This window comes from Balaenoptera ricei, chromosome 1, assembly GCF_028023285.1.
Source record: "Balaenoptera ricei isolate mBalRic1 chromosome 1, mBalRic1.hap2, whole genome shotgun sequence".
NCBI lineage: Eukaryota > Metazoa > Chordata > Mammalia > Artiodactyla > Balaenopteridae > Balaenoptera > Balaenoptera ricei.
The window spans coordinates 188,485,501-188,509,743 of record NC_082639.1 but is presented as its reverse complement, the minus strand read 5'-3'; the positions used below and the strand labels follow the sequence as shown (position 1 = coordinate 188,509,743).

Sequence of the window (24,243 nt, the reverse complement as noted above, 5' to 3'; positions counted from 1 at the left end):
CGTGTCTGTCGTCACAGCAGGTTAACACAGGCCGTACCACATGGCGCTCACTGGGCCACGTGTCTGTCGTCACAGCAGGTTAACACAGGCCGTACCACATGGCGCTCACTGGGCCACGTGTCTGTCGTCACAGCAGGTTAACACAGGCCGTACCACATGGCGCTCACTGGGCCACGTGTCTGTCGTCACAGCAGGTTAACACAGGCCGTACCACATGGCGCTCACTGGGCCACGTGTCTGTCGTCACAGCAGGTTAACACAGGCCGTACCACATGGCGCTCACTGGGCCACGTGTCTGTCGTCACAGCAGGTTAACACAGGCCGTACCACATGGCGCTCACTGGGCCACGTGTCTGTCGTCACAGCAGGTTAACACAGGCCGTACCACATGGCGCTCACTGGGCCACGTGTCTGTCGTCACAGCAGGTTAACACAGGCCGTACCACATGGCGCTCACTGGGCCACGTGTCTGTCGTCACAGCAGGTTAACACAGGCCGTACCACATGGCGCTCACTGGGCCACGTGTCTGTCGTCACAGCAGGTTAACACAGGCCGTACCACATGGCGCTCACTGGGCCACGTGTCTGTCGTCACAGCAGGTTAACACAGGCCGTACCACATGGCGCTCACTGGGCCACGTGTCTGTCGTCACAGCAGGTTAACACAGGCCGTACCACATGGCGCTCACTGGGCCACGTGTCTGTCGTCACAGCAGGTTAACACAGGCCGTACCACATGGCGCTCACTGGGCCACGTGTCTGTCGTCACAGCAGGTTAACACAGGCCGTACCACATGGCGCTCACTGGGCCACGTGTCTGTCATCACAGCAGGTTAACACAGGCCGTACCACATGGCGCTCACTGGGCCACGTGTCTGTCATCACAGCAGGTTAACACAGGCCGTACCACATGGTGCTCACTGGGCCACCTGTCTGTCGTCACAGCAGGTTAACACAGGCCGTACCACATGGAGCTCACAGGACTCCAGGAGCAGCAGGGGAGCCAGCCACAGAGCACTGCGTATGTCGAGCCTCTGGAGTCCTGCCTTCGCTTGGTGATCAGGTCTAATTATCCCCATCAGGATGCTGACGACTGTCCCTGCCTGCTTGCCCGTTAGCATGAGGAACCCAAAGTGCCCAGCTGGCAACTGTAGCTTAGAGTTAGTGGGACCCAAATGAAATAATTTCCCCTATGAAATCAGGTCCTCAAAACACACTTCAGTGTCTCAGAGTTGCAGGGACAGAAAGTACAAGTTCCCCAACTGGTTCCCCAAAAGGAGGACGGGTTGGGCCACTCCTGCTTCCACCCTCGGTTCCCACATAGTTGCCCACTGGGGACACAGAACCACACATTGTCACTGATTTGGAACATACATTACATCATGGAGGATGACGTGAGCTGACTTCTTAATTGTGCTTTTGACAGACTTTTCCATCATTCTGTCAGGCCAGCAGCTGTTCAGTGACATGGGATATAACTGACACAACCTGTGGATTCCAAGGGCACATGCCCACTCCTGCCTCACAGAAGGGTCCAATGCAGCTACGTTGCCACCAACTGGCAGGTGAGTTTCCTCATAGAATGTTTCAGTGCTGGCCTCCATTGCCGCCAGTTCGGGCTTCCAGGAGCTGCAGAACTAGACAGATAAGCCTTGGTGAATGGGAGCCCAAGTTGTTGGGGCCACGAATAGCTTTCATCCCTTTCCCCATGGTTTCTCATTCTTGCAACCACATTACCAGTACAGGAGTGGCTGATGACAGAGGCTGGCTGATGACAACTGGGTGAGTCACTTTGTCTGTTTAGTGCTTCTTCAATAGCGGATACTTTCAGATGGTCATTTACAAGTATATGGTTATCTATTGCTGTGTGACAAAATCCTCTGGCACTTGGCAGTTTGAAACAGCAAACATTTATCTGCGTCGACTTCCACTCAGGAATCCAGAAGCAGCTGGTTCTGGTTCAGGGTCCCTCAGGAGGTTGCAGTCAACCTGCTGCCTAGGGTTGCAGTCTGGGGACTAAAGGGTCCATTTCCAAGGTCACTCACATGGCTGTTGGCAGAAAGCCTCTGTTCCTCATCACATGGGGCTCTCCTGTGTCCCCTGGGTTCCTCATGATATGGCAGCTGGCTTCCTCCAGAGGAAGAGATATAAGAGAGAAGGAGCAGGAAGCTACAGTGCCCTTTGTAAACTAGTCTTTATTCTATTCATTAGAAGAAAGTCTAGCCCAAAGTTGAGGGGAGGGAAACTAGGCTCCACCTCCTGAAGAGAGGAGTATCAAAGAACGTGGGGACACTTAAAACCACTACCACAAGTGGTACAAAGATCTTCAGACTGTGTGCCCACTCCCATAGGTCATCCACATGTCTCTACCCTACCCTACTTCTTTGTGAAGGTCATTCAGGTTCTCTGAGAAGCAGACACAGAGATAGAGTTAGGAGAAGAAATTAATTTGTTGGAGGAGGGGAGGTAACACCCATGAAAGACAAAAGGAGGAAACAGAATTTGGCAGGGGATCAATCAAATCATGATGCAGGATGGACAAGTTGTCTGCCAGCTCAGTGGGGAGTTCTGGAGCAAAGAACTCATTAGAAGAGTCCATAAGAGGGATCTCACACTGGGCAGAAACGGCTAGGCCCATGTGCTGCCATCTTATTCATTGGCTTCCCTGAAAAGACCATGACCTTGTCTCAAAAGTTAGGTAAATATCGATTAAGAAAACAGCTACAGATTGTTAGCCAACCATACCCTAGTTGCATCAGGAGAAATATGTTTGGCTCCCAACTAGGTGGCCCTTAATACATCCTTGACCAATCTTGATGGCTAATGGGCAAGTGTAACAGCTATGCCCTAAGTAAGTCCTGGAAAGCCAAGGGCTCAGACCCATCACATATTGGGGTCTAGGTCAAACCACCATTAATCCACCTAGAAGAGCTGAGGGTGAGGGTCTTAGTAGAGAAGAAAGATTCAGAAGACCAGTTATATCACTTTGATTAGCTGCAATGGAGGCTGCTGTGGTTAGTGCCACTCATGTTCTCCTTAGAGATTCTCCCAGGAAAAGAGGCCCTCTAGAATCCTGAAGGAATGGCTCCTGGAATGAATATGAAGAAGTGGATCCAAGTCCCATGAGGGGTGGAACGTAGATGCCATGGGGCTTTTGAAGTATCTGTGCCCTCTGTCCCCGCTTATATCTAATCCACAGTGTAACATTTCCATTTCAAACTGGGTTGCTGCTGGGGCCCCGACCTTATGACTTGCTGTGTTTGATGGAATCTTTCTCATGCTGAGCGGCCCTGGCAGCAGGGCCATCTCATGATTCATAGCCAGGCATTCCATCTCTACCAGGGCCCAGTAGCCCATCTGGATTTGTTTTCCAAAAGCTAAATAATTCTCCACTGCAGATGGCATGGCCTTGCTTCACAACTCCAAAGGCTTGCATCGAGATTCTGGAATTTGACCATAGATTCCACACTGCATCTTATCTCACAGATACATCTAAAATAATACGGTCTCTTGAGTTGTATTGTCCAAGCAGAGGTTGCATCATCTGTTGGTCTTGCATCAGAACCCCTTTCTGCCCCAGGCCTCACTCAAAACTGTCAGCCTTTCATGTCACTTAATATTTGGGCTGGAGCAGTATTTCCAAGTGTGGAATAGTCTGTCTCCAGAACCCAAGGAGGCCTCCCAAGCCTTTTGCTTCATTCTTCATGATGGAAGTTACAAGATGCAAGAATTTGTCCTTCACTGTGAAGAGTATAGCCTAACATGCTTCAGACGACTGGACCTCTAAATATTACTGATGTAGCAGGTCCCTGAAATCTCATAGCATTAATCTCCTTCCCTCTCAAGTAAATGTATCTTATCAATGCATCCTTGATACTTATCATTTCTTGCTCATCCAGTATGATTAGCATTGTGTCCTCAACATAATGAACTAGTGTGTTCGAACAGTTTCAGGTCTTTCAGGATTATATTATGACAGATGATAGAGGAGTTAATACAGTCCTAGGTCACGACTGTACATCATACTTTTGTCCATTCCAAATGAATATGAAATGTTTCTGATCCACTTTTCTATTTAGGATGAAAAAAATACATTTGCCTGATGTATCTACTTAAGTTCTTTTTTAAATTGGCTCTAGAAAAGGTATTCTTTTATGTCACGGCAACTGCAATTGAGGCTAGTACTTGACAGAATTTATAGTATCTACTGTAATTTTCCAAGGACCATCGCCTTTTGCAGAAAACAAACTGGTGGATCAAATAGAAATACAGGGGGGACCACCATCTCTGCATCCTTTAAGAGTGGTAGTAATTTCTGCCATTCCTCCTGACATTGAATAGTGTTTTTTATTCACTGTCTTGGCCACAATGGCAAGTAATTTCAAAAATTTCCACTTGACCTTCCTCACCCACCCACCCTCAGGCCAAAGAACCAAAGTGAGGGTTGTGTCAACTATCAAGTATGTCCCTTTCAATTATACTTTAAAGGAAGGGAAATAAACAATGGGTATACTTGTGGAACCAGTGGACCCCCTGTGAACTGGATCTGGGCCAGGATTCCATTACTTGGCCTCATATGACTTCAGTCTAATAGGAGGGCTGTGATGAGATTTGGGGTTTCTGAGTAACAAAGTCAACTCAGATTCTGACTTTAAGCAGTCCTTAAAGTGTTTGGGTATTCACCTTTGTCCTGTTACCCAAAGAATTGGTCACAGGTTCTATTGTGGTAGTATTAGATAAATTATTACCATATACACTTTTCAAGAGTCCTTCCCATTGGATACCTGACCTCTTCTTCACTCAGTGGGTTTGAAAAGTGGTTCAAATCCTAAAATTGGAAAAGGAATCATGAGTTTTTTTGAAGCAACTGGCTACAGCCTCCTGGTCATCCATCCTTGATCTCTTCTCACTGTGTAGACTGAGTACTGTCTGTGTGGGCTGTCCATCTGTCTTGCCTCTTTGGGGCACTATGTTCTGGGAGCCACAGCCTCTCCATTAGTCAGCTCTCCTGACTGCCACTCAGACCTTTCTCCTCTTTACCATAAGGGCACCCACCTGACTCCTAACTGTGAAGCATGGCCATTTGGTCTCCACTGTTTTAGGGGGTCATCCCCATTAGTTAGTCCAGTTCTTTAAAAGTGAAGTCTTTCCCTATAGCTGTTGTAACACATTACCAAAAAGAGTGGCTTAAAACTACACAGATTTATCCTCTTGCAGGTCTGGAGGTCAAAATCCAAAATGAATCTCACTGGGCTAAAATCAAGTGTTCACTTAGCTGCATTCCTTCTGGAGGCTCCAGGGCATAATCCCTTTACTTGCCTTTCCCAGCTTCTACAGGATGCCTGCAGTCCTTGGCTCATGACCACTTCATTCCAACCTCTGATTCCTTCTCTGACTCTGACCCTCCTGCCTCTTTCTCATAAACACCCCTGTGATTACAGTAGGTCCACTAGAATAATACAGGATAATCTCCTCATATCAAAATCCTTAATCAAATCTGCAAAGTCCCTTTTGCTATGAAGGTTACATATTCACAGGTTCTGGGAACTAGGTCTTGAACATCTTCGGGGGGCCATTATTCTGCATTCCACAAAAAGCATCTCTTACTCTCTGGCCTGGGGAGGAGAGCTACTACTGAGATTCTTTCCAAGGTTGGTGCCCCCCTCACCAGCTCATTCCTCATTGTGAACCATGAATCCTCTAGGCCCCCTTGGAAACAGGCCTCTGGTGGGCTTCCCAGTCTTATGTGGTGTATCCACTCTAGCATGCCCACTTTGCCTAGTCTTTCACCATCTGGGATGCCAATTCTGGCATTTCTACCTTGCTTGCGGCTCCTCACTTTCTCCATGGTAATGCCAACCTTTCAGCATGTTTGCACTGTTTCCCAGGGTTCTTGCCTGGGTGTTAAATCTTGCATCCTCAGAGAGTTATCCCATATTATACTTTATCCACTTTACGATACATCCCCCTTTGACTCCAGCGCCCTCAGAATCCAGTTCCATGTTTATTCTCTTGGCAATAGGCAAGTAGAAATCTATATAAAACAAGTCTGGCAGCAGGTAGGTGGAGGACACTCTTCAAGTTTTAAATGCAAATTATGAAAAGCATTGGAAATTAGATGAGGAGACAGTCCTGTCCTACTTGCATTGGGCAAAGGTGTTGTTTTCCTTCACATAAAGCCCTCAAAGTCATTTATCTTAAATTTTACTTTATTTTTTAAGGGTTTGATTTCTGCTAAAGCCTACCCCCCTGTGCTGTCATTTAGGTGAGACCTCAAATTGAGTACATGAAGCAAACCTTGTGTCTTATATTTTATGTTTGTATGTATAAATCTTATTAAATGCTAAGTGTCTTTAACACACTTTTTTCAGTGTACAGAGTTCTACTTCTCATATGAATTGCCCCTTCCATTCCCCTCCTCATCCGTATTTTTAGATCCTCACTGAAAATTATTTTCTTATCAAATTCATCTAGTTTTAGATATTGCTGTACTGAAGCTAGTTTCTTACTGCTCTAATTTATTTAAGTCCTGGATTTTAGGTGACATGCACTCATCATCAGAGACAAGTTGCTGAGGAATAAGAAGAAAAGAGCAAGAGCTGAGGAGCAGACAACTCATCTTTCCTACCTTTATTTCACTCACACATTTTTTCACTCCCAGTATGTCTTTACCTAAGTGTCTTCAATACTTGTTTGCTCTCCCAGCTTTTCTAGATCTACAGATTCTCCTCGTAGTTTTAGGCCACTTTGAAAGGAAGTGATCTGAGAAGGTGGGAGAGAAAGCAGAAGAGCTGACTGGAGGCTCTTTTGTCCTTCCCTCGTGGGAGCAAGACTGCGAATGGGCTGGACTCTCACTATAAGAGGTGAAGTGATGGAGGACATCAGAAAGAGAAACCCAGACGCTGAGCTCATATTCCCTTTGGTGTGAGGCCCCATCCCATGAATACGTATTTACATGTAATATAGACAACTCAGTGAATTTGCTCTCAGCCTTAGGATCCTGTTGCCATAGGACTACCTAAAAAGTCCAGATCTCATATTCATTTTGCAGTCAGCTCACAAAAGTTTTAAATATCATATTTGTATCATTTTATATCCAAGAAATATATTCAGAGACAAACAGCTGGAGGAAGGTTGAAGCATTTCCTCAAATGGATTCATGTCTTAGTCGCTCACCTTCTAGTGGGGAAGTGTTACTGTTGCCTTGCATTTCCTGAAAGCCATTAAAGAATTTGAAAAATGAGATTGGGTATACAGATTAAAAGTTTTGAACTAAAAACCATAACTTTACTTTAAAATATTTGTGAAGAATATTGATGTCAAAATCCTTTTTAATTTTTTGTAACAGACTAAAACAAAACTGAAGGCTATTTTATGAGTTTAAAAATGTATGATTTTAAAATGATAAGCTAGTCTTAGGACCTGCGCAGAAGGGGAGAGGCAGCACGTTGAAAGGAGGGCCTCTGGAGTGTGGAGTTCCCTAGTTTGGAGGAAGATGGTCAAAAGTGCATTTTTTAAAATGTGACATGCGAGGAGGAACCAAGATGGCGGAGTAGAAGGACGTGTTCTCACTCCCTCTTGCGAGAACACCAGAATCACAACTAGCTGCTGGAAAATCATCAACAGGAAGACACTGGAACTCACCAAAAAAGATACCCCACATCCAAAGACAAAGGAGAAGCCACAATGAGATGGTAGGAGGGGCGCAATCACAGTAAAATCAAATCCTGTAACTGGTGGGTGGGTGACTCACAGACTGGCGAACACTTATACCACAGAAATCCACCCACTGGAGTGAAGGTTCTGAGCCCCACATCAGGCTTCCCAACCTGGGGGTCCAGCAACGGGAGGAGGAATTCCTAGAGAATCAGACTTTGAAGCGTAGTGGAATTGATTGCAGGAATTCGACAGGACTGGGGGAAACAGCGACTCCACTCTTGGAGGGCACACACAAAGTAGTGTGTGCATCAGGACCCAGGGGAAGGAGCAGTGACCCCGGGGGAGACTGAACCAGACATACCTGCTAGTGCTGGAGGGTCTCCTGCAGAGGTGGGAGGTGGCTCTGTTTCACCATGGGGACAGGGACACTGGCAGCAGAGGTTCTGGGAAGTACTCCTTGGCGTGAGTCCTCCCAGAGTTCACCATTAGCCCCACCAAAGAGCCCAGATAGGCTCCAGTGTTGGGTTGCCTCAGGCCAAACAACCAACAGGGAGGGAACCCAGCCCCACCCATCAACAGTCAAGTGGATTAAAGTTTTACTGAGCTCTGCCCACCAGAGCAACAGTCAGCTCTACCCACCACCAGTCCCTCCCATCAAGCCTCTTAGATAGCCTCATCCACCAGAGGGCAGACATCAGAAGCAAGAAGAAATACAATCCTACAGCCTTTGTTTGTTCCTTTGGTGGAACAAACACCACATTCACAGAAAGACAGACATGATGAAAAGGCAGCGGGCTATATACCAGATGAAGGAACAAGATAAAATCCCAGAAAAACAACCAAATAAAGTGGAGATAGGCGACCTTCCAGAAAAAGAATTCAGAATAATGATAGTCAAGATGATCCAGGACCTCGGAAAAAGAATGGAGGCAAAGATCGAGAAGATGCAAGAAATGTTTAACAAAGACCTATAAGAATTAAGAACAAACAAACAGAGATAAACAATACATTAACTGAAATGAAAACTACACTAGAAGGAACCAATAGCAGAATAACTGAGGCAGAAGAACAGATAAGTGACCTGGAAGACAGAATGGTGGAATTCACTGCTGCAGAACAGAATAAAGAAAAAAGAATGAAAAGAAATGAAGACAGCCTAAGAGACCTCTGGGAAAACATTAAACGCAACAACAGTTGCATTATAGGGGTCCCAGAAGGAGAAGAGAGAAAGGACCCGAGAAAATATTTGAAGAGATTATAGTCGAAAACTTCCCTAACATGGGAAAGGAAATAGCCACCCAAGTCCAGGAAGTGCAGCGAGTCCCATACAGGATAAACCCAAGGAGAAACACGCCAAGACACACAGTAATCAAATTGGCAAAAATTAAAGACAAAGAAAAATTATGGAAAGCAGAAAGGGAAAAGTGACAAATAACATACAAAGGAACTCCCATAAGGTTAACAGCTGATTTCTCAGCAGAAACTCTACAAGCCAGAAGGGAGTGGCATGATATACTTAAAGTGATGAAAGGGAAGAACCTACAACCAAGATTACTCTACCCCAGAAGGATCTCATTCAGATTCGATGGAGAAATCAAAAGCTTTACAGACAAGCAAAAGCTAAGAGAATTCAGCACCAACAAACCAGCTCTACAACAAATGCTAAAGGAACTTCTCTAAGTGGGAAACACAAGAGAAGAAAAGGATCTACAAAAACAAACCCAAGGGGCTTCCCTGGTGGCGCAGTGGTTAAGAATCTGCCTGCCAATGCAGAGGACACGGGTTCGAGCCCTGGTCTGGGAAGATCCCACATGCCACGGAGCAACTAAGCCCGTGAGCCACAACTACTGAGCCTGCGCGTGTAGAGCCTGTGCTCCGCAACAAGAGAGGCCATGACAATCAGAAGCCCGCGCACTGCGATGAAGAGTAGCCCCCGCTCGCCGCAACTAGAGAAAGCCTACGCACAGAAACGAAGACACAACACAGCCAAAAATAAATAAATAAAATAAATAAATTCAAAAAAAAAAAAAAACCAAACCCAAAACAATTAAGAAAATGGTCAGAGGAACATAAATATCGATAATTACCTTAAACGTGAATGGATTAAATGCTCCAACCAAAAGACACAGGCTTGATGAATGGATACAAAAACAAGACCCATATATATGCTGTCTACAAGAGACCCACATCACACCTAGAGACACATATAGACTGAAAGTAAGGGGATGGAAAAAGATATTCCATGCAAATGGAAAGCAACAGAAAGCTGGAGTAGCTATACTCATATCAGACAAAATAGACTTTAAAATAAAGAATGTTACAAGAGACAAGGAAGGACACTACATAATGATCAAGGGATCAATCCAAGAAGAAGATATAACAATTATAAATATTTATGCACCCAACATAGGTGCACCTCAATACATAAGGCAATGGCTAACAGCCATAAAAGAGGAAATCGACAGTAACACAGTAATAGTGGGGGACTTTAACACCTCACTTACACCAATGGACAGGTCATCCAAAATGAAAATAAATAAGGAAACAGAAGCTTTAAATGACACAATAGACCAGATAGATTTAATTGATATTTATAGGACATTCCATCCAAAAACAGCAGATTACACTTTCTTCTCAAATGTGCACGGAACATTCTCCAGGATAGATCACATCATGGGTCACAAATCAAGCCTCAGTAAATTTAAGAAAATTGAAATCATATCAAGCATCTTTTCTGACCACAAGGCTATGAGATTACAAATGAATTACAAGGAAAAAAACGTAAAAAACACATGGAGGCTAAACAATACGTTACTAAATAACCAGAGATCACTGAAGAAATCAAAGAGGAAATCAAAAAATACCTAGAGACAAATGACAATGAAAACACGACGATCCAAAACCTATGGAATGCAGCAAAAGCAGTTCTAAGAGGGAAGTTTATAGCTATACAAGCCTACCTAAAGAAACAAGAAAAATCTCAAGTAAACAATCTAACCTTACACCTAAAGGCACTAGAGAAAGAACAAACAAAACCCAAAGTTAGCAGAAGGAAAAAATCATAAAGATCAGAGTAGAAATAAATGAAATAGAAACAAAGAAAACAATAGCAAAGATCAATAAAACTAACAGCTGGTTCTTTGAGAAGATAAACAAAATTGATAAATCATTAGCCAGACTCATCAAGAAAAAGAGGGAGAAGACTCAAATCAATAATATTAGAAATGAAAAAGGAGAAGTTACAACAGACACCGTGGAAATACAAAGCATCCTAAGAGACTACTACAAGCAACTCTATGCCAATAAAATGGACAACCTGGAAGAAATGGACAAATTCTTAGAAAGGTATAACCTTCTAAGGCTGAACCAGGAAGAAACAGATAATATGAACAGACCCATCACAAGTAATGAAATTGAAACTGTGATTAAAAATCTTCCAACAAACAAAAGTCCAGGACCAGGTGGCTTCACAGGTGAATTCTATCAAACATTTAGAGAAGAGCTAACACCCATCCTTCTCAAACTCTTCCAAAAAATTGCAGAGGTAGGAACACACCCAAACTCATTCTATGAGGCCACCATCACCCTGATACCAAAACCAGACAAAGATACTACAAAAGAAGAAAATTACAGACCAATATCACTGATGAATAAAAATGCAAAAATTCTCCACAAAATACTAGCAAACAGAATCCAACAACACATTAAAAGGATCATACACCACGATCAAGTGGGATTTATCCCACGGATGCAAGGATTCTTCAATATACGCAAATCAATCAATGTGACACACCATATTAACAAATTGAAGAATAAAAACCATATGATCATCTCAATAGATGCAGAAAAAGCTTTTGACAAAATTCAACACCCATTTCTGATAAAAACTCTCCAGAAAGTGGGCATAGAGGGAACCTACCTCAACATAATAAAGGCCATATATGACAAACCCACAGCAAACATCATTCTCAACGGTGAAAAACTGAAAGCATTTCCTCTAAGATCAGGACGAGACAAGGATGTCCACTCTCACCACTATTATTCAACATAGTTATGGAAGTCCTAGCCACGGCAATCAGAGAAGAAAAAGAAATAAAAGGAATACAAATTGGAAAAGAAGAAGTAAAACTGTCACTGTTTGCAGATGACATGATACTATACATAGAGAATCCTAAAAATGCCACCAGAAAACTACTAGAGCTAATCAATGAATTTGGTAAAGTTGCAGGATACAAAATTAATGCACAGAAATCTCTTGCATTCCTATACACTAATGATGAAAAATCTGAAAGAGAAATTATGTAAACACTCCCATTTACCATTGCAACAAAAAGAATAAAATACCTAGGAACAAACTTACCTAGGGAGACAAAAGACCTGTATGCAGAAAACTATAAGACACTGATGAAAGAAATTAAAGATGATACCAACAGATGGAGAGATATACCATGTTCTTGGATTGGAAGAATCAACATTGTGAAAATGACTATACTACCCAAAGCAATCTACAGATTCAATGCAATCCCTATCAAATTACCAATGGCAGTTTTTACGGAACTAGAACAAATCATCTTAAAATTTCTATGTAGACACAAAAGACCCCGAATAGCCAAAGCAGTCTTGAGGGAAAAAAACGGAGCTGGAGGAATCAGACTCCCTGACTTCAGACTATACTACAAAGCTACAGTAATCAAGATGATATGGTACTGGCACAAAAACAGAAACATAGATCAATGGAACAAGATAGAAAACCCAGAGATAAACCCACACACCTATGGTCAACTAATTTATGACAAAGGAGGCAAAGATATACAATGGAGAAAAGACAGTCTCTTCAATAAGTGGTGCTGGGAAAACTGGACAGCTACATGTAAAAGAATGAAAGTAGAACACTCCCTAACACCATACACAAAAATAAACTCAAAATGGATTCGAGACCTAAATGTAAGATTGGACAGTATAAAACTCTTATAAGAGGAAAACATAGGAAGAACACTCTTTGACATAAATCTCAGCAAGATCTTTTTTGATCCACCTCCTAGAGTAATGGAAATAAAAACAAAAATAAACAAATGGGACCTAATGAAAGTTCAAAGCTTTTGCACAGCAAAGGAAACCATAAACAAGACGAGAAGACAACCCTCAGAATGGGAGAAAATATTTGCAAACGAATCAACAAAGGATTAATCTCCAAAATATATAAACAGTGCATGCAGCTCAATATTAAAGAAACAAACAACCCAATCCAAAAATGGGCAGAAGACCTAAATAGACATTTCTCCAAAGAAGACATACAGATGGCCAAGAAGCACATGAAAAGCTGCTCAACATCACTAATTATTAGAGAAATGCAAATCAAAACTACAATGAGGTATCACCTCACACCAGTTAGAATGGGCATCATCAGAAAATCTACAAACAACAAATGCTGGAGAGGGTGTGGAGAAAAGGGAACCCTCTCGCACTGTTGGTGGGAATGTAAATTGATACAGCCACTATGGAGAACAGTATGGAGGTTCCTTAAAAAACTAAAAATAGAACTACCATATGATCCAGCAATCCCACTACTGGCCATATACCCTGAGAAAACCATAATTCAAAAAGACACATGCACCCCAATGTTCATTGCAGCACTATTTACAATAGCCAGGTCATGGAAGCAACCTAAATGTCCATCAACAGACAAATGGATCAAGAAGTTGTGGTACATATATACAATGGAATATTACTCAGCCATAAAAAGGAACGAAATTGAGTCATTTGTTGAGATGTGGATGGATCTAGAGACTGTCATACAGAGTGAAATAAGTCAGAAAGAGAAAAACAAATATCGTATATTAATGCATGTATGTGGAACCTAGAAAAATGGTACAGATGAACCGGTTTGCAGGGCAGAAGGTGAGACACAGTTGTAGAGAACAAACGTATGGACACCAAGGGGGAAAACCGCGGTGGGGTGGGGATGGTGGTGTGCTGAATTGGGCGATTGGGATTGTCATGTATACACTGATGTGTATAAAATTGATGACGAATAATAACCTGCAGTATAAACAAACAAACAAACAAACAAAAAAACAGCTAATACTAAACTTTCTTTGGGTTATTCGTATGGAAATATGTTAATATAAATGTTTCAGACATTTCATGAAATTTCTAAAAATCTTATATATTCTGGTATAATGTTATAAGTCATAATTCTAGTTATTACTTTAAAATGTATATCTCAGAAATAACTAAATTTCCTTGTCAATTGCATTATTATGAACTTTCATCAAATCTTTAACTGTGGTCATTTTTAAGTCTTTTTTCATTTACAGACAGTTCTGGGTGTACTCTGATGCTTTTGTAAAAATGTTCCTATAAAAAGGTTTCATCTTCAAGGAATTCATGGAAAAGACTGACAAGTACAGGTTTCTGGTAACTGACTATACTGCTGAACTGAATGAATAAGCATTTTCAGAACTCTGATGGAAAACTGATGAATTCATAAAAGTGCTAACAAAAGATCAAGATGAAAAAAAAAATTAATTACATGGGACTGAGTGAACTGATGAGGATGATTATAATTTTTGTGACTTTCTGTTTGAATAAAAAAAAATGATAAGCTAGGAACTGTAATCTAATTATTCAGTACTTACTATAACATCTGAAACTTTTTATGAAAATATTTTATAAAGAAGCTATAATATCTCCTGCCTTTGTCTTGGTATGGGAACCATTTCTAAGTTGTTGATGATATGTAGGTTTTATAGTACCTCCTCTCTATAATGGAAAACAAAATCTAATTAATAGTAGCTACCATTTATATATCACTTAATAGTTTGTAAAACACTGCCACATATATCTTCTCATTTGATCCTCAAGACAATTTTATAGGTAATATTATTGTATCATTAGCTAATTTTACTAGTTAAAATCTTTATCCTCCCAGAGGTTAAGTAACACTCCAAGTTTTCTTGATTAATCAATTACAGAACCAAGATCTGACCTACATCTTCTGACACTCGAGTACATGCTCTGTATATTTTATTGCTACCTTTTTCTTGGGTAAATTATCTTGGTCAAGTTTTTTGATCAATATGGACTTTATCTTTCTCTGCAAAATACAGGCAGTATTTAATAGATTCCAAAGGATATTTTCAGCCCTATACATCATTTTCTTTTGCATACTCTTGGCAGACATGAAAGTGGATAATTTTTTTTTTTTTTTTTACCTACAGGACCAACCATAAGGGAACTAGATATAATTAACCCCTTATCAGATAGATTTAATTTGCCACATGGTGATTCTTTCCCAAGACTTAATCTAAAACTGATTATAATGTCTATCCTAATACCTATATCTGGTGAGGTCATAGAAAAATAGAAATAAAATGAAAAATTTGGATAACTATCATGAATGTTTCCTTTGGAAATTAACTTGGTGAAAAAAGAATTAAAAATCTTAAATTATTCAATATTTAATTATTCTAACACTAATTCAGAATGCACCCCTATGTTCATAGCAGCACTATTCACAATTGCCAAGATATGGAAGCGACCTGTGTCCATCAACAGATGAACGGATAAAGAAGATGTGATATATGTATATACACAATGGAATACTACTCAGCCATAAAAAAGAATGAAATTTTGCCATTTGCAGCAACATGGATGGACCTAGAGATGATCATACTAAGTGAAGTAAGTCAGAAAGAGAAAGACAAATATCATATGATATCACTTACATGCAGAATCTAAAAATTACAACAAACTAGTAAATATAACAAAAGAGTAGCAGACTCACAGATATAGAGAACAAACTAGTGGTTACCAGTGGGGAGAGGGGAGGGGGAGGGGCAAGATAGAGGTAGGAGATTAAAAAAATTACTAAATATTCAATTATTAAGTATTCAAACAATGGTTTGCACAAATTTACACTTCAATACCAAGAAAGAGGGTCTGAGAAGTATAGATCAAGAAACTATATTCAGGACTTCCCTCGGAGTCCAGTGGTTAAGACTCCGTGCTCCCAATGCAGGGGGCATGGGTTCGATCCTTGGTTGAGGAACTATGATCCCGCATGACCCACGGCCCCCCAAAAAAAAAAAAAGAAAGAAGCTATATTCAGCATAGCTTTCTAAATAGTTCTCTAATTATATCTTTCATTCAGCTAATTTAGTACAATAATTATAACAATTCTCTAAATGGAGGAATACTGTATAATATTGTACTATTGCAAGATCAAAAAGCATGGGTTCAAGTCCTGATTTCTCCATTTTAGCTGAGTGACCTTGAGCAAATTGTTTAATGTTGTTGTGGTTCAGTTCCCTGAGCTGTAAAACAGTACCTCTGTTAGAATGGAGAGAACTGAATGACTTAAATGGCTTAATACATACAAATCATTAAGTACTGTGCCAAGTACACCATAAGTGCTGCATAAGTGAAAGTACTATTAATAACCATGTTATGTTGCTACTGTTACTATTACATCTGGCAAAAACCTTAAAACCTGTATGATATTCTACCTCCCATAGACCTTTGGTCATCTACTAATCTAGGACATTTCATGAATTGTTTTTTCTCAAACATCAATTAAACTTCAAGGAAAGGGCCTTAAAGCAAACTTCTTTATTCTTTTCCTTAGAGGTAGGTGGCAAGTTTAAAGAGAGGTCAGCATAATCTAGGTTTGTGTCTGAGCAAAGAGGAAATGCTGGGAATCTAGGAAGTTTGTCAATTTTTTTATACAAAATGTGTCATGCATATTCTTTACTGCCAAATCATGTTACTAATCTCATAAAAATACTTTTTAACTTATTTGACCTCAAGAAGAGTACACCATAGTACTCCTCCTGGTTACAAAAAGGGAAATAACACCTGGCATGAATTAAAATATTTTAAATAATTGACAACGGTAAAAGCAAGCTGCAAATTTTTACCCTGAGTAGAACAAGTTTTGCAATTAATTTTAAACTATGGGTAGCAATGATCTTTCGAGAAATGATGTTGTAGAATTAAGCAAACACATATCACCAGCCCAATAACATATTCAAAATTAATATAGAAAGGATATTTGGTGGCCTCATGGTAGGGTCACATCTGTTGAGAAAGGCTGTGGTCTGGTGTTGACTGAGGATCAAAAGATAGACAACATGGGTTTTTAAACCTTATAAAACTCCTTAACTGTTAATATGATTAAAGAGCTGCCTATATCAGAAAAACTCAAAATAGAGGCTTACGGGAGATAGAAGTTCCTTCCCTCTCTTGTTCTGTCATCCTGGCTGCTTGAGCTCCAGCTGCTCTTCATGCCAGCACTGTGGGCAGTGGGAGAGGGTAAATAGGAGTAAATGTCACAGGCCACAGACCTTATTTCTTTCTTTTTTTTTTTTTTTTAAGTATTTATTTATTTATTTATGGCTGTGTTGGGTCTTCGTTTCTGTGCGAGGGCTTTCTCTAGTTGTGGCAAGTGGGGGCCACTCTTCATCGCGGTGCGCGGGCCTCTCACTATCGCGGCCTGTCTTGTTGCGGAGCACAGGCTCCAGACGCGCAGGCTCAGTAATTGTGGCTCACGGGTCTAGTCGCTCCGCGGCATGTGGGATCTTCCCAGACCAGGGCTCGAACCCGTGTCCCCTGCATTGGCAGGCAGATTCTCAACCACTGCGCCACCAGGGAAGCCCCAGACCTTATTTCTTAAGGAGACCTCCTGGAAGTCCTGCCCAACACTTACACTTAACATTTCACTGCCCACTTGGTTATGCAGCTGTGCATCTCTGAGACGGCATGAGATGGGACAATGCAGTCTTTTCCTCTGAGTGGCAATCTTGGTGTTCTGCTATGGGTAGGGGAGGAGAGGAGAGCTGCTGGGGTAGACAATTAAGAGTCTGAGCCACCATTCATCTAAGTCATAATTAAAGCAGTTCTATCAGTTCCAGGCAAGCAAAAGCCACAATATTTGATGGAGATCTTTGAGACATTAACCACAATGCAAAGTGCCTGTCTTCAAGTGTGTAAAATAAAAATCAACACATTACTGTTTGGGTAGCAGGGGTTGGCACCGACAAGTCCAACATAGCTATTAAACAGTGATTAAGTCTGGGCCATGAAGTCAGGTCACCCAGGTTGAGCTGCAGTTCATACCAACTGTATGAACGTGGGTAAGTCACGTGACACCTGAGATTCCTCATTTGTGAAGTGGGGAAAATGTTACCTATTTGTTGAGGTTGTTGTGAGAATTAAATAAGTTAAAAATGGAAAGTTAATCAGTACAGAACTCTGCTGAGACCCAGTTGGTTGGTGTTCAATAAATATTGGCTGTTATTAAAATTTATATTTTATTGGTGTTATACTGAAGGCACACATTATCTAAAAGCCTTCATACTACATAAAGGTATATAATGAAAACAAAAAATTCAATTAAATGTATATATTAGTTTTATGCTTATTAAATTTACATTTAATTTTAGACCACATATTATTACTGTGTGTAAAGTCTAATAATCTATATTTCACAGAGAATTTTAAATAAATACATAGACTGCTAAAGAAAACTGCAAAAACTTCATAATAAGTAGGACTGTATTTCTATTATGAATTTTAGCATACATTTTTGCAGTATTAATAACCAAGAAAGTCATACATAGTATCCAAAAGAGAGAATAAAAGAATACCCTTAGCTTAAAAATCATTTGATCCTAATTAAATCACAAGTATATTGTAGAATAAAGCCCAGATTCCTATTAGTGAAATTCTATCTATTTAAAGTTTTATAAAATCTACTCAGCATTCTACATTAGTGTCTTGGAAATAATCAGCTCTCTGGTATTATTTATAAAGTATACTCATTAAAGGAACTGTAGAAATCTTGATACACTGATGAATTGCACCCTCCAGTGGAAAAAAAATTTATCCATAAAAACTTAGTATGCTTCTGCAATGCAGGTTTAATGCATTAAAATGTGCTTTTACCTAAAAATTTTAATGTAATTATGTTTTATAACCTGCACTAATGTATATCTGCCACTATTCATTTCCTCTGGGTCTCCAGAGAGTTGCTCTGAGTTTCAGAATCTATTGTGTAAACAGGCCATTAAATGCTGGGAAAGTAAAAGAGCTTTAAATGAAAAAATTAAAAAGAAAAAAAGATAAATTTGGACATGCGCATGCATAAAGTGAATATTTTCTAAAAGAATATCCTTTACCCTGTATTTCATGTAGAAATAGTTTAGATATATTATACCATATCATCAGGCAAATGTTTCATTATTCTTCAAAATATATGATTTTTTCAATTGGAAAAATATGAATTACTGCTTGTAAAATTATTATTTTTCAGAAAGAACTGAAAGGCTGAGCACGTCTCTGTGTTTTTCACTATAGTCTGAGAAGCATACAAGCTGACACCAACAGGATGTAAGAGGTATGTTTTGAACACAGATCAGTTTGACTCCAAAACTGAACTCATCCCACAATATTCTATACCAATCCTATGGTTACCGACCCCTTGCTCAATCTTCTTCTTCTCACGGATCAACAGCACACTATCAAAATCAGGAGCAGGTATCACCTAAAACTGAGGTCCTTTTCTTAGCTGTCATCTCTCCTTGAAATTCCTCCCTCCTTTGCTTTCCTCTCTCTGCTGCAATGTGACCTCAAAAATCCCCTCTATTTTCCCAATTCTTCTCTAGCCTTGCCTTACACACCATACACACCAGGCAAAACGAAAGCCTGATAATCCAACTTGAGTGCCTTCTATCCTAGCACGCTCATTAGAGGATTTCCAAACCTCTTTCTTGCAGATGGTCATACTAAGAAATACAATTTTCTCTCCGTGCTGCCACTTTGCCAAACAAACATCTGCTGTCCTTGACAAATCAACTTAAAGCTTTCTCACAAAAGAAAGCAAACACAATTTTTTATCTTTGTTACCTGAAGCTCTGACAGCCCAGGGCCTAATTCTGACACCCTCTGTCTCCCCTGTGCTCCTTTGATCCTGTCTCTTATCAGAAACACTTCTGGAACCAGCCTAGGCATTGAGCTGTCAAGTAAGATTTGTTCTCACCCTTCTTGAATACCTTCCTCAACCTAATGCAGTGTTTTAATGTTGCTGGTTCCAGGTTTAATTTCTACTTCTTCAAAGTTCTTTATTTACTCCACTTGTTTTACTTATTTATAAATATTTTACTTGGTTCTTCATCTCTTTAAAAATGTAACCCCCACTCCCTCAACTTTTTATTTTTTATTTTTTTAATTGAAATGTAGTTGATTTACAATATTGTGTTAGTTTCAGGTATAAAGCATAGTGATTCAGTATTTTTGCAGATTATATTCCATTATAGGTTATTAGACAATAATGGGTAGAATTCTCTGTGCTACACTGTATATCCTTGTTGCTTACCTTTTTTATATATAGTAGTTTGTATCTGTTAATCCCATACCCCTAATTTGTCCCTCCCCCCTTCCCTTTACCCTTTGGTAAGCACAGGTTTGTTTTCTATATCTGTGAGTCTGCTTCTGTTTTGTATATACTGTACATTCATTTGTATTAGGTTTCAGATTCCACATATAAGTGGTATTATATATCAGTACTATTTGTCTTTCTCTGTCTGACACTTTACTAAGTATAATATTCTCTAGGTCCATCCACATTGTTGTAAATGGCAGTAGTTCATCCTTTTTATTCTGAATAATATTCCATTCTGTATGTACACCACCTCTCTTTAATCCAGTCATATGTTGATGAGCACCTGGATTGCTTCCGTGTCTTGGCTATTGTAAACAGTGCTGCTATGAACACTGGGGTGCACATATCTTTTCCAATAAGTGTTTTCATTTTTTTCTGGATATATATATCCAGGAGTGGGATTGCTGGATCATATGGTAACTCTACTTTTAGTTTTTTAAGGTACCTCCATACTGTTTTCCATAGTAGCTGCACCAATTTACATTCCCACCAACAGTGTAGGAGGATTGCATTTCCTCCACATCCTCTCCAACATTTGTTATTTGTAGATTTTTTGATGATAGACATTCTGGCAGGTGTGAAGTGATACCTCATTATGGTTTTGATTTGCATTTCTCTAATAATTAGTGATGTTGAGCATCTTTTCCTGTGCCTGTGAGCCATTTGTATGTCTTCTCTGGAAAAATGTCTATTCAAGTTTTCTTGATTGGATTGTTTGTTATTGAGTTGTATGGGCTGTTTGTATATTTTGGAAATTAACCCCTTGTCGGTTGCTTCATTTGCAAATATTTTTTCCTCTTCCATAGGCTGTCTTTTTGTTTTGTTGATGGTTTCCTTTGCTGTGCAAAAGCTTTTAAGTTTAATTAGGTCCCACTTGTTTATTTTTGCTTTTATTTCTTTTGCCTTAGGAGACTGATCCAAGAAAATATTGCTGTGGTTTATGTCAAAGAGTGTTTCCCCTATGTTTTCTTCTAAGAGTTTTATGGTTTCATGTTTTACAGTTAGGACTGTAAACCATTTTGAGTCTATGTTCGTATATGGTGTCAAGGAATGTTCTAAAAGATCTATATTTTTTACTCCTCTCCCCCACATTTTGTGTTTTTATGTCATATTTTACATCTTCATGCTTATCACTTTACTGTTTATTGTACTTATAGTTGCTTTCACAACTTTGTTTTGTTTTGTAATCTACATACTGGCTTATTTAAGCGACCTTCAATCCTTACTATATATTTGCCTTTCCTGTTGGGATTTTCCTTTTCCTATAGATTTTTGCTTCTTTTCCATTTAGAGGAGACCCCAAATAGCCAAAGCAATCTTGAGAAAGAACAAAGCTGGAGGCATCACACTTCCTGATTTCAAACTATACTACAAAGCTATAGTAATCAAAACAACTTGGCATTGGCATGAAAACAGACACATTGATTAATGGAATAGAATCAGGAGGTCAGAAATAATCCTGTGCATATAAGGTCAATTAATTTTCGACAAATGAGCAAGATATATAATGGGGGGAAGATAGTCTCTTCAATAAAGATGTTGGGAAAGCTGGACAGCCACATACCAAAGAATGAAACCGGACTCCTCTCTTACGCCATACACAAAAATCAACTCAAGATAGATTAAAGACTTAAATGTAAGACCTGAGACCATAAAACATCTAGAAGAAAACAGGTGGTAAGCTCCTCGACATTGGTATTAGCAATAATTTTTTGGATTTAACAACAAAAGCAAAAACTAGCAAGTGGGACTACATCAAAAAAAAAGCTTCTGCATAGCAAACTGAAAGGCAACCTTCAAAATAGGAAAAAATATTTGCAAACCACATACCTAGCAAGGAGTTAATATCCAGGGCTTCCCTGATGGTGCAGTGGTTAAGAATCTGCCTGCCAATGCAGGGGACACAGGTTCAAGCCCTGGTCTGGTAAGATCCCACATGCTGTGGAGCAACTAAGCCTATGTGCCACAACTACTGAGTCTGCGCTCTAGAGCCCGCAAGCCACAACTACTAAACCCACGTGCCACAACTACCGAAGCCCACGCGCCTAGAGCCTGTGCTCCGCAACAAGAGAAGCCACAGCAGTGAGAAGCCTGTGCACCTCAACGAAGAGTAGCCCCACTCACCACAACTAGAGAAAGCCCATGCACAGCAATGAAGACCCAACATAGCCAAAAATAAATTTAAAAAAAAAATGGGCAAAGGACCTACATAGACAATTTTTCAAAGAAGTCATACAAATGGCCAACAAGTACATGAAAAGTTGCTCAGCATCACTAATCCTCAGGGAAACGCAAATCAAAACCACAATATGTCACTTCTCATTCGTTAGGATGTTTATTATCAAAAAGACAAGATAACAAATGTTGGTGAGGATGTGGAGAAGAGGAAATCCTTGTACACTGTTAGTGGAAATGTAAACTGGTACACCACTATCAAAAACAGTATGGTGGTTCCTCAAGAAATTAAAAATGGAATCATTATCTCAAAGAGTTATATGCACTCCCATGTTTATTACAGTATTATTCACAATAGCCAAAATATGGAAACAACCTAAGTGTCTGTAGACGGATGAATGGATAAAGAAAATGAAATATATATACATATTATCCAGCCTTAAAAAAAATGAGAAGGAAATCCTGCCTTTGCAACCTGGAGGCATTAGGCTAAGTGAATAAGCCAGACAGATACAAAGACAAATATGAATACTACTTGTTACCACTTATATGTGGAATCAAAAAACAAAAAAGTCAAACTCATAGAAACAGTAGAAAAGCAGTTGCCAGGGGCTGGGAAGTAGGGGAAATAGGGAGAGTGATAAAAGGGCACAAACTTTCAGTTATCAGATGAATAAGGTCTGAGGATCTAATGCATAACATGGTGACTATAACTAATAACATTGTATTGTATAATTGAAATTTGTTCAAAGAGTAGAACTTAAATGTTCTCACTAAAAAAAAAAGTAAATATGTGAGGTAATGTGTTAATTAATTTGATAATGTATTAACTTACAACGTATATGTATGTCAAATCATCATATTGTACACTTTAAATATCTTACAATTTTATTGTCAATTATACCTCAATAAATTTGAAAAAAAAGTTTTACTCTAGGTAGCAGAGAAGTCCCTGAGACTACATTAAGTTTTATAGTCATTGTGTTTTCATAAGGTGAAAAAGCTTTCTTATTCCTTGCCCAGCATATGTGACATGCTCTGACTTTGGAGTCTAAAGTCTAAGGGACTGTAAGTACTATGACATTACTTGACACCTTTTCTTTATGGTACTTTAAAAAAAAATTTTTTTTCCTCACTATAAAAATACATGTTTATAATAGAAAAGTTGAATTATTTTTAAAAAAATTGAAGAAAAGAAAATCTTATGTCACTCCACAACCTAGAGAGAATTCCTATTAATATTTTGGTGCAATGTTTTCCAATCTTTACTCAGTAATAATTTTTTTATACATGTGACCATACCATATGAACAAAAAGTACTCTTTTACACATAAAAATTATTATGTAAGCATTTTCTATGTTATTACATTTACAAAAATAAATATATCATTACAAAATTACAAAAATGAATATATCATTTTTATTAAGCGATCAGTTCGGTGCTTTGTGACCACCTAGAGGGGTGGGATGGGGGGGTGGGGGGGAGGGAGACGCAAGAGGGAAGAGATATGGGGATATATGTATATGTATAGCTGATTCACTTTGTTATAAAGCAGAAACTAACACACCGTTGTAAAGCAATGATACTCCAATAAAGATGTTAAAAAAAAAAAAAACTACATTGAGACACCACTTCAATTCCATTAAGATGGCTGTGATAAAAAAGACAGACAATAAGGCAAGGATGTGGAGAAACTGGAATTCACAATCCTCATACATTGCTGTTGGGTACATACAATGGGGCAGTCACCAAAAAAAAAAAAAATATATATATATATATATAAAATTCATATAATATAAAGTTTACCCTTTTAAAGCATACAATTCAGTGGTTTTTAGTGTATCCACAAAGTTGTACAACTATTACCACAATCTAATTTTAGAACAGTTTCATTACCCCAAAAGAAACCTGTACCCATCAGCAGTTGTTCCCTTACTCCCTTTTTCCCTAGACCCTTACAACTACTAAT

At 39.5% G+C, this 24,243-nt stretch overlaps 1 protein-coding gene across 6 annotated transcripts in view; it reads right to left on the bottom strand.

Moving 5' to 3' along the window:
• Positions 1-24,243, bottom strand: part of CRB1 (crumbs cell polarity complex component 1) — a 265,758-nt gene that overhangs the window by 232,220 nt on the left and 9,295 nt on the right. For 2 of the 6 annotated variants that reach the window (XM_059942890.1, XM_059942903.1), the window contains exon 2: positions 16,878-16,952. The exons of 3 other annotated variants lie outside the window; for them this stretch is intronic. In XM_059942890.1, coding sequence (XP_059798873.1) covers positions 16,878-16,914 — 37 coding nt within the window. In that variant the 5' untranslated portion in view covers positions 16,915-16,952. Of the gene's footprint in view, positions 1-16,877; positions 16,953-24,243 lie in introns of those variants that run through there. One more of the 6 variants, XM_059942915.1, reaches the window with a different exon arrangement.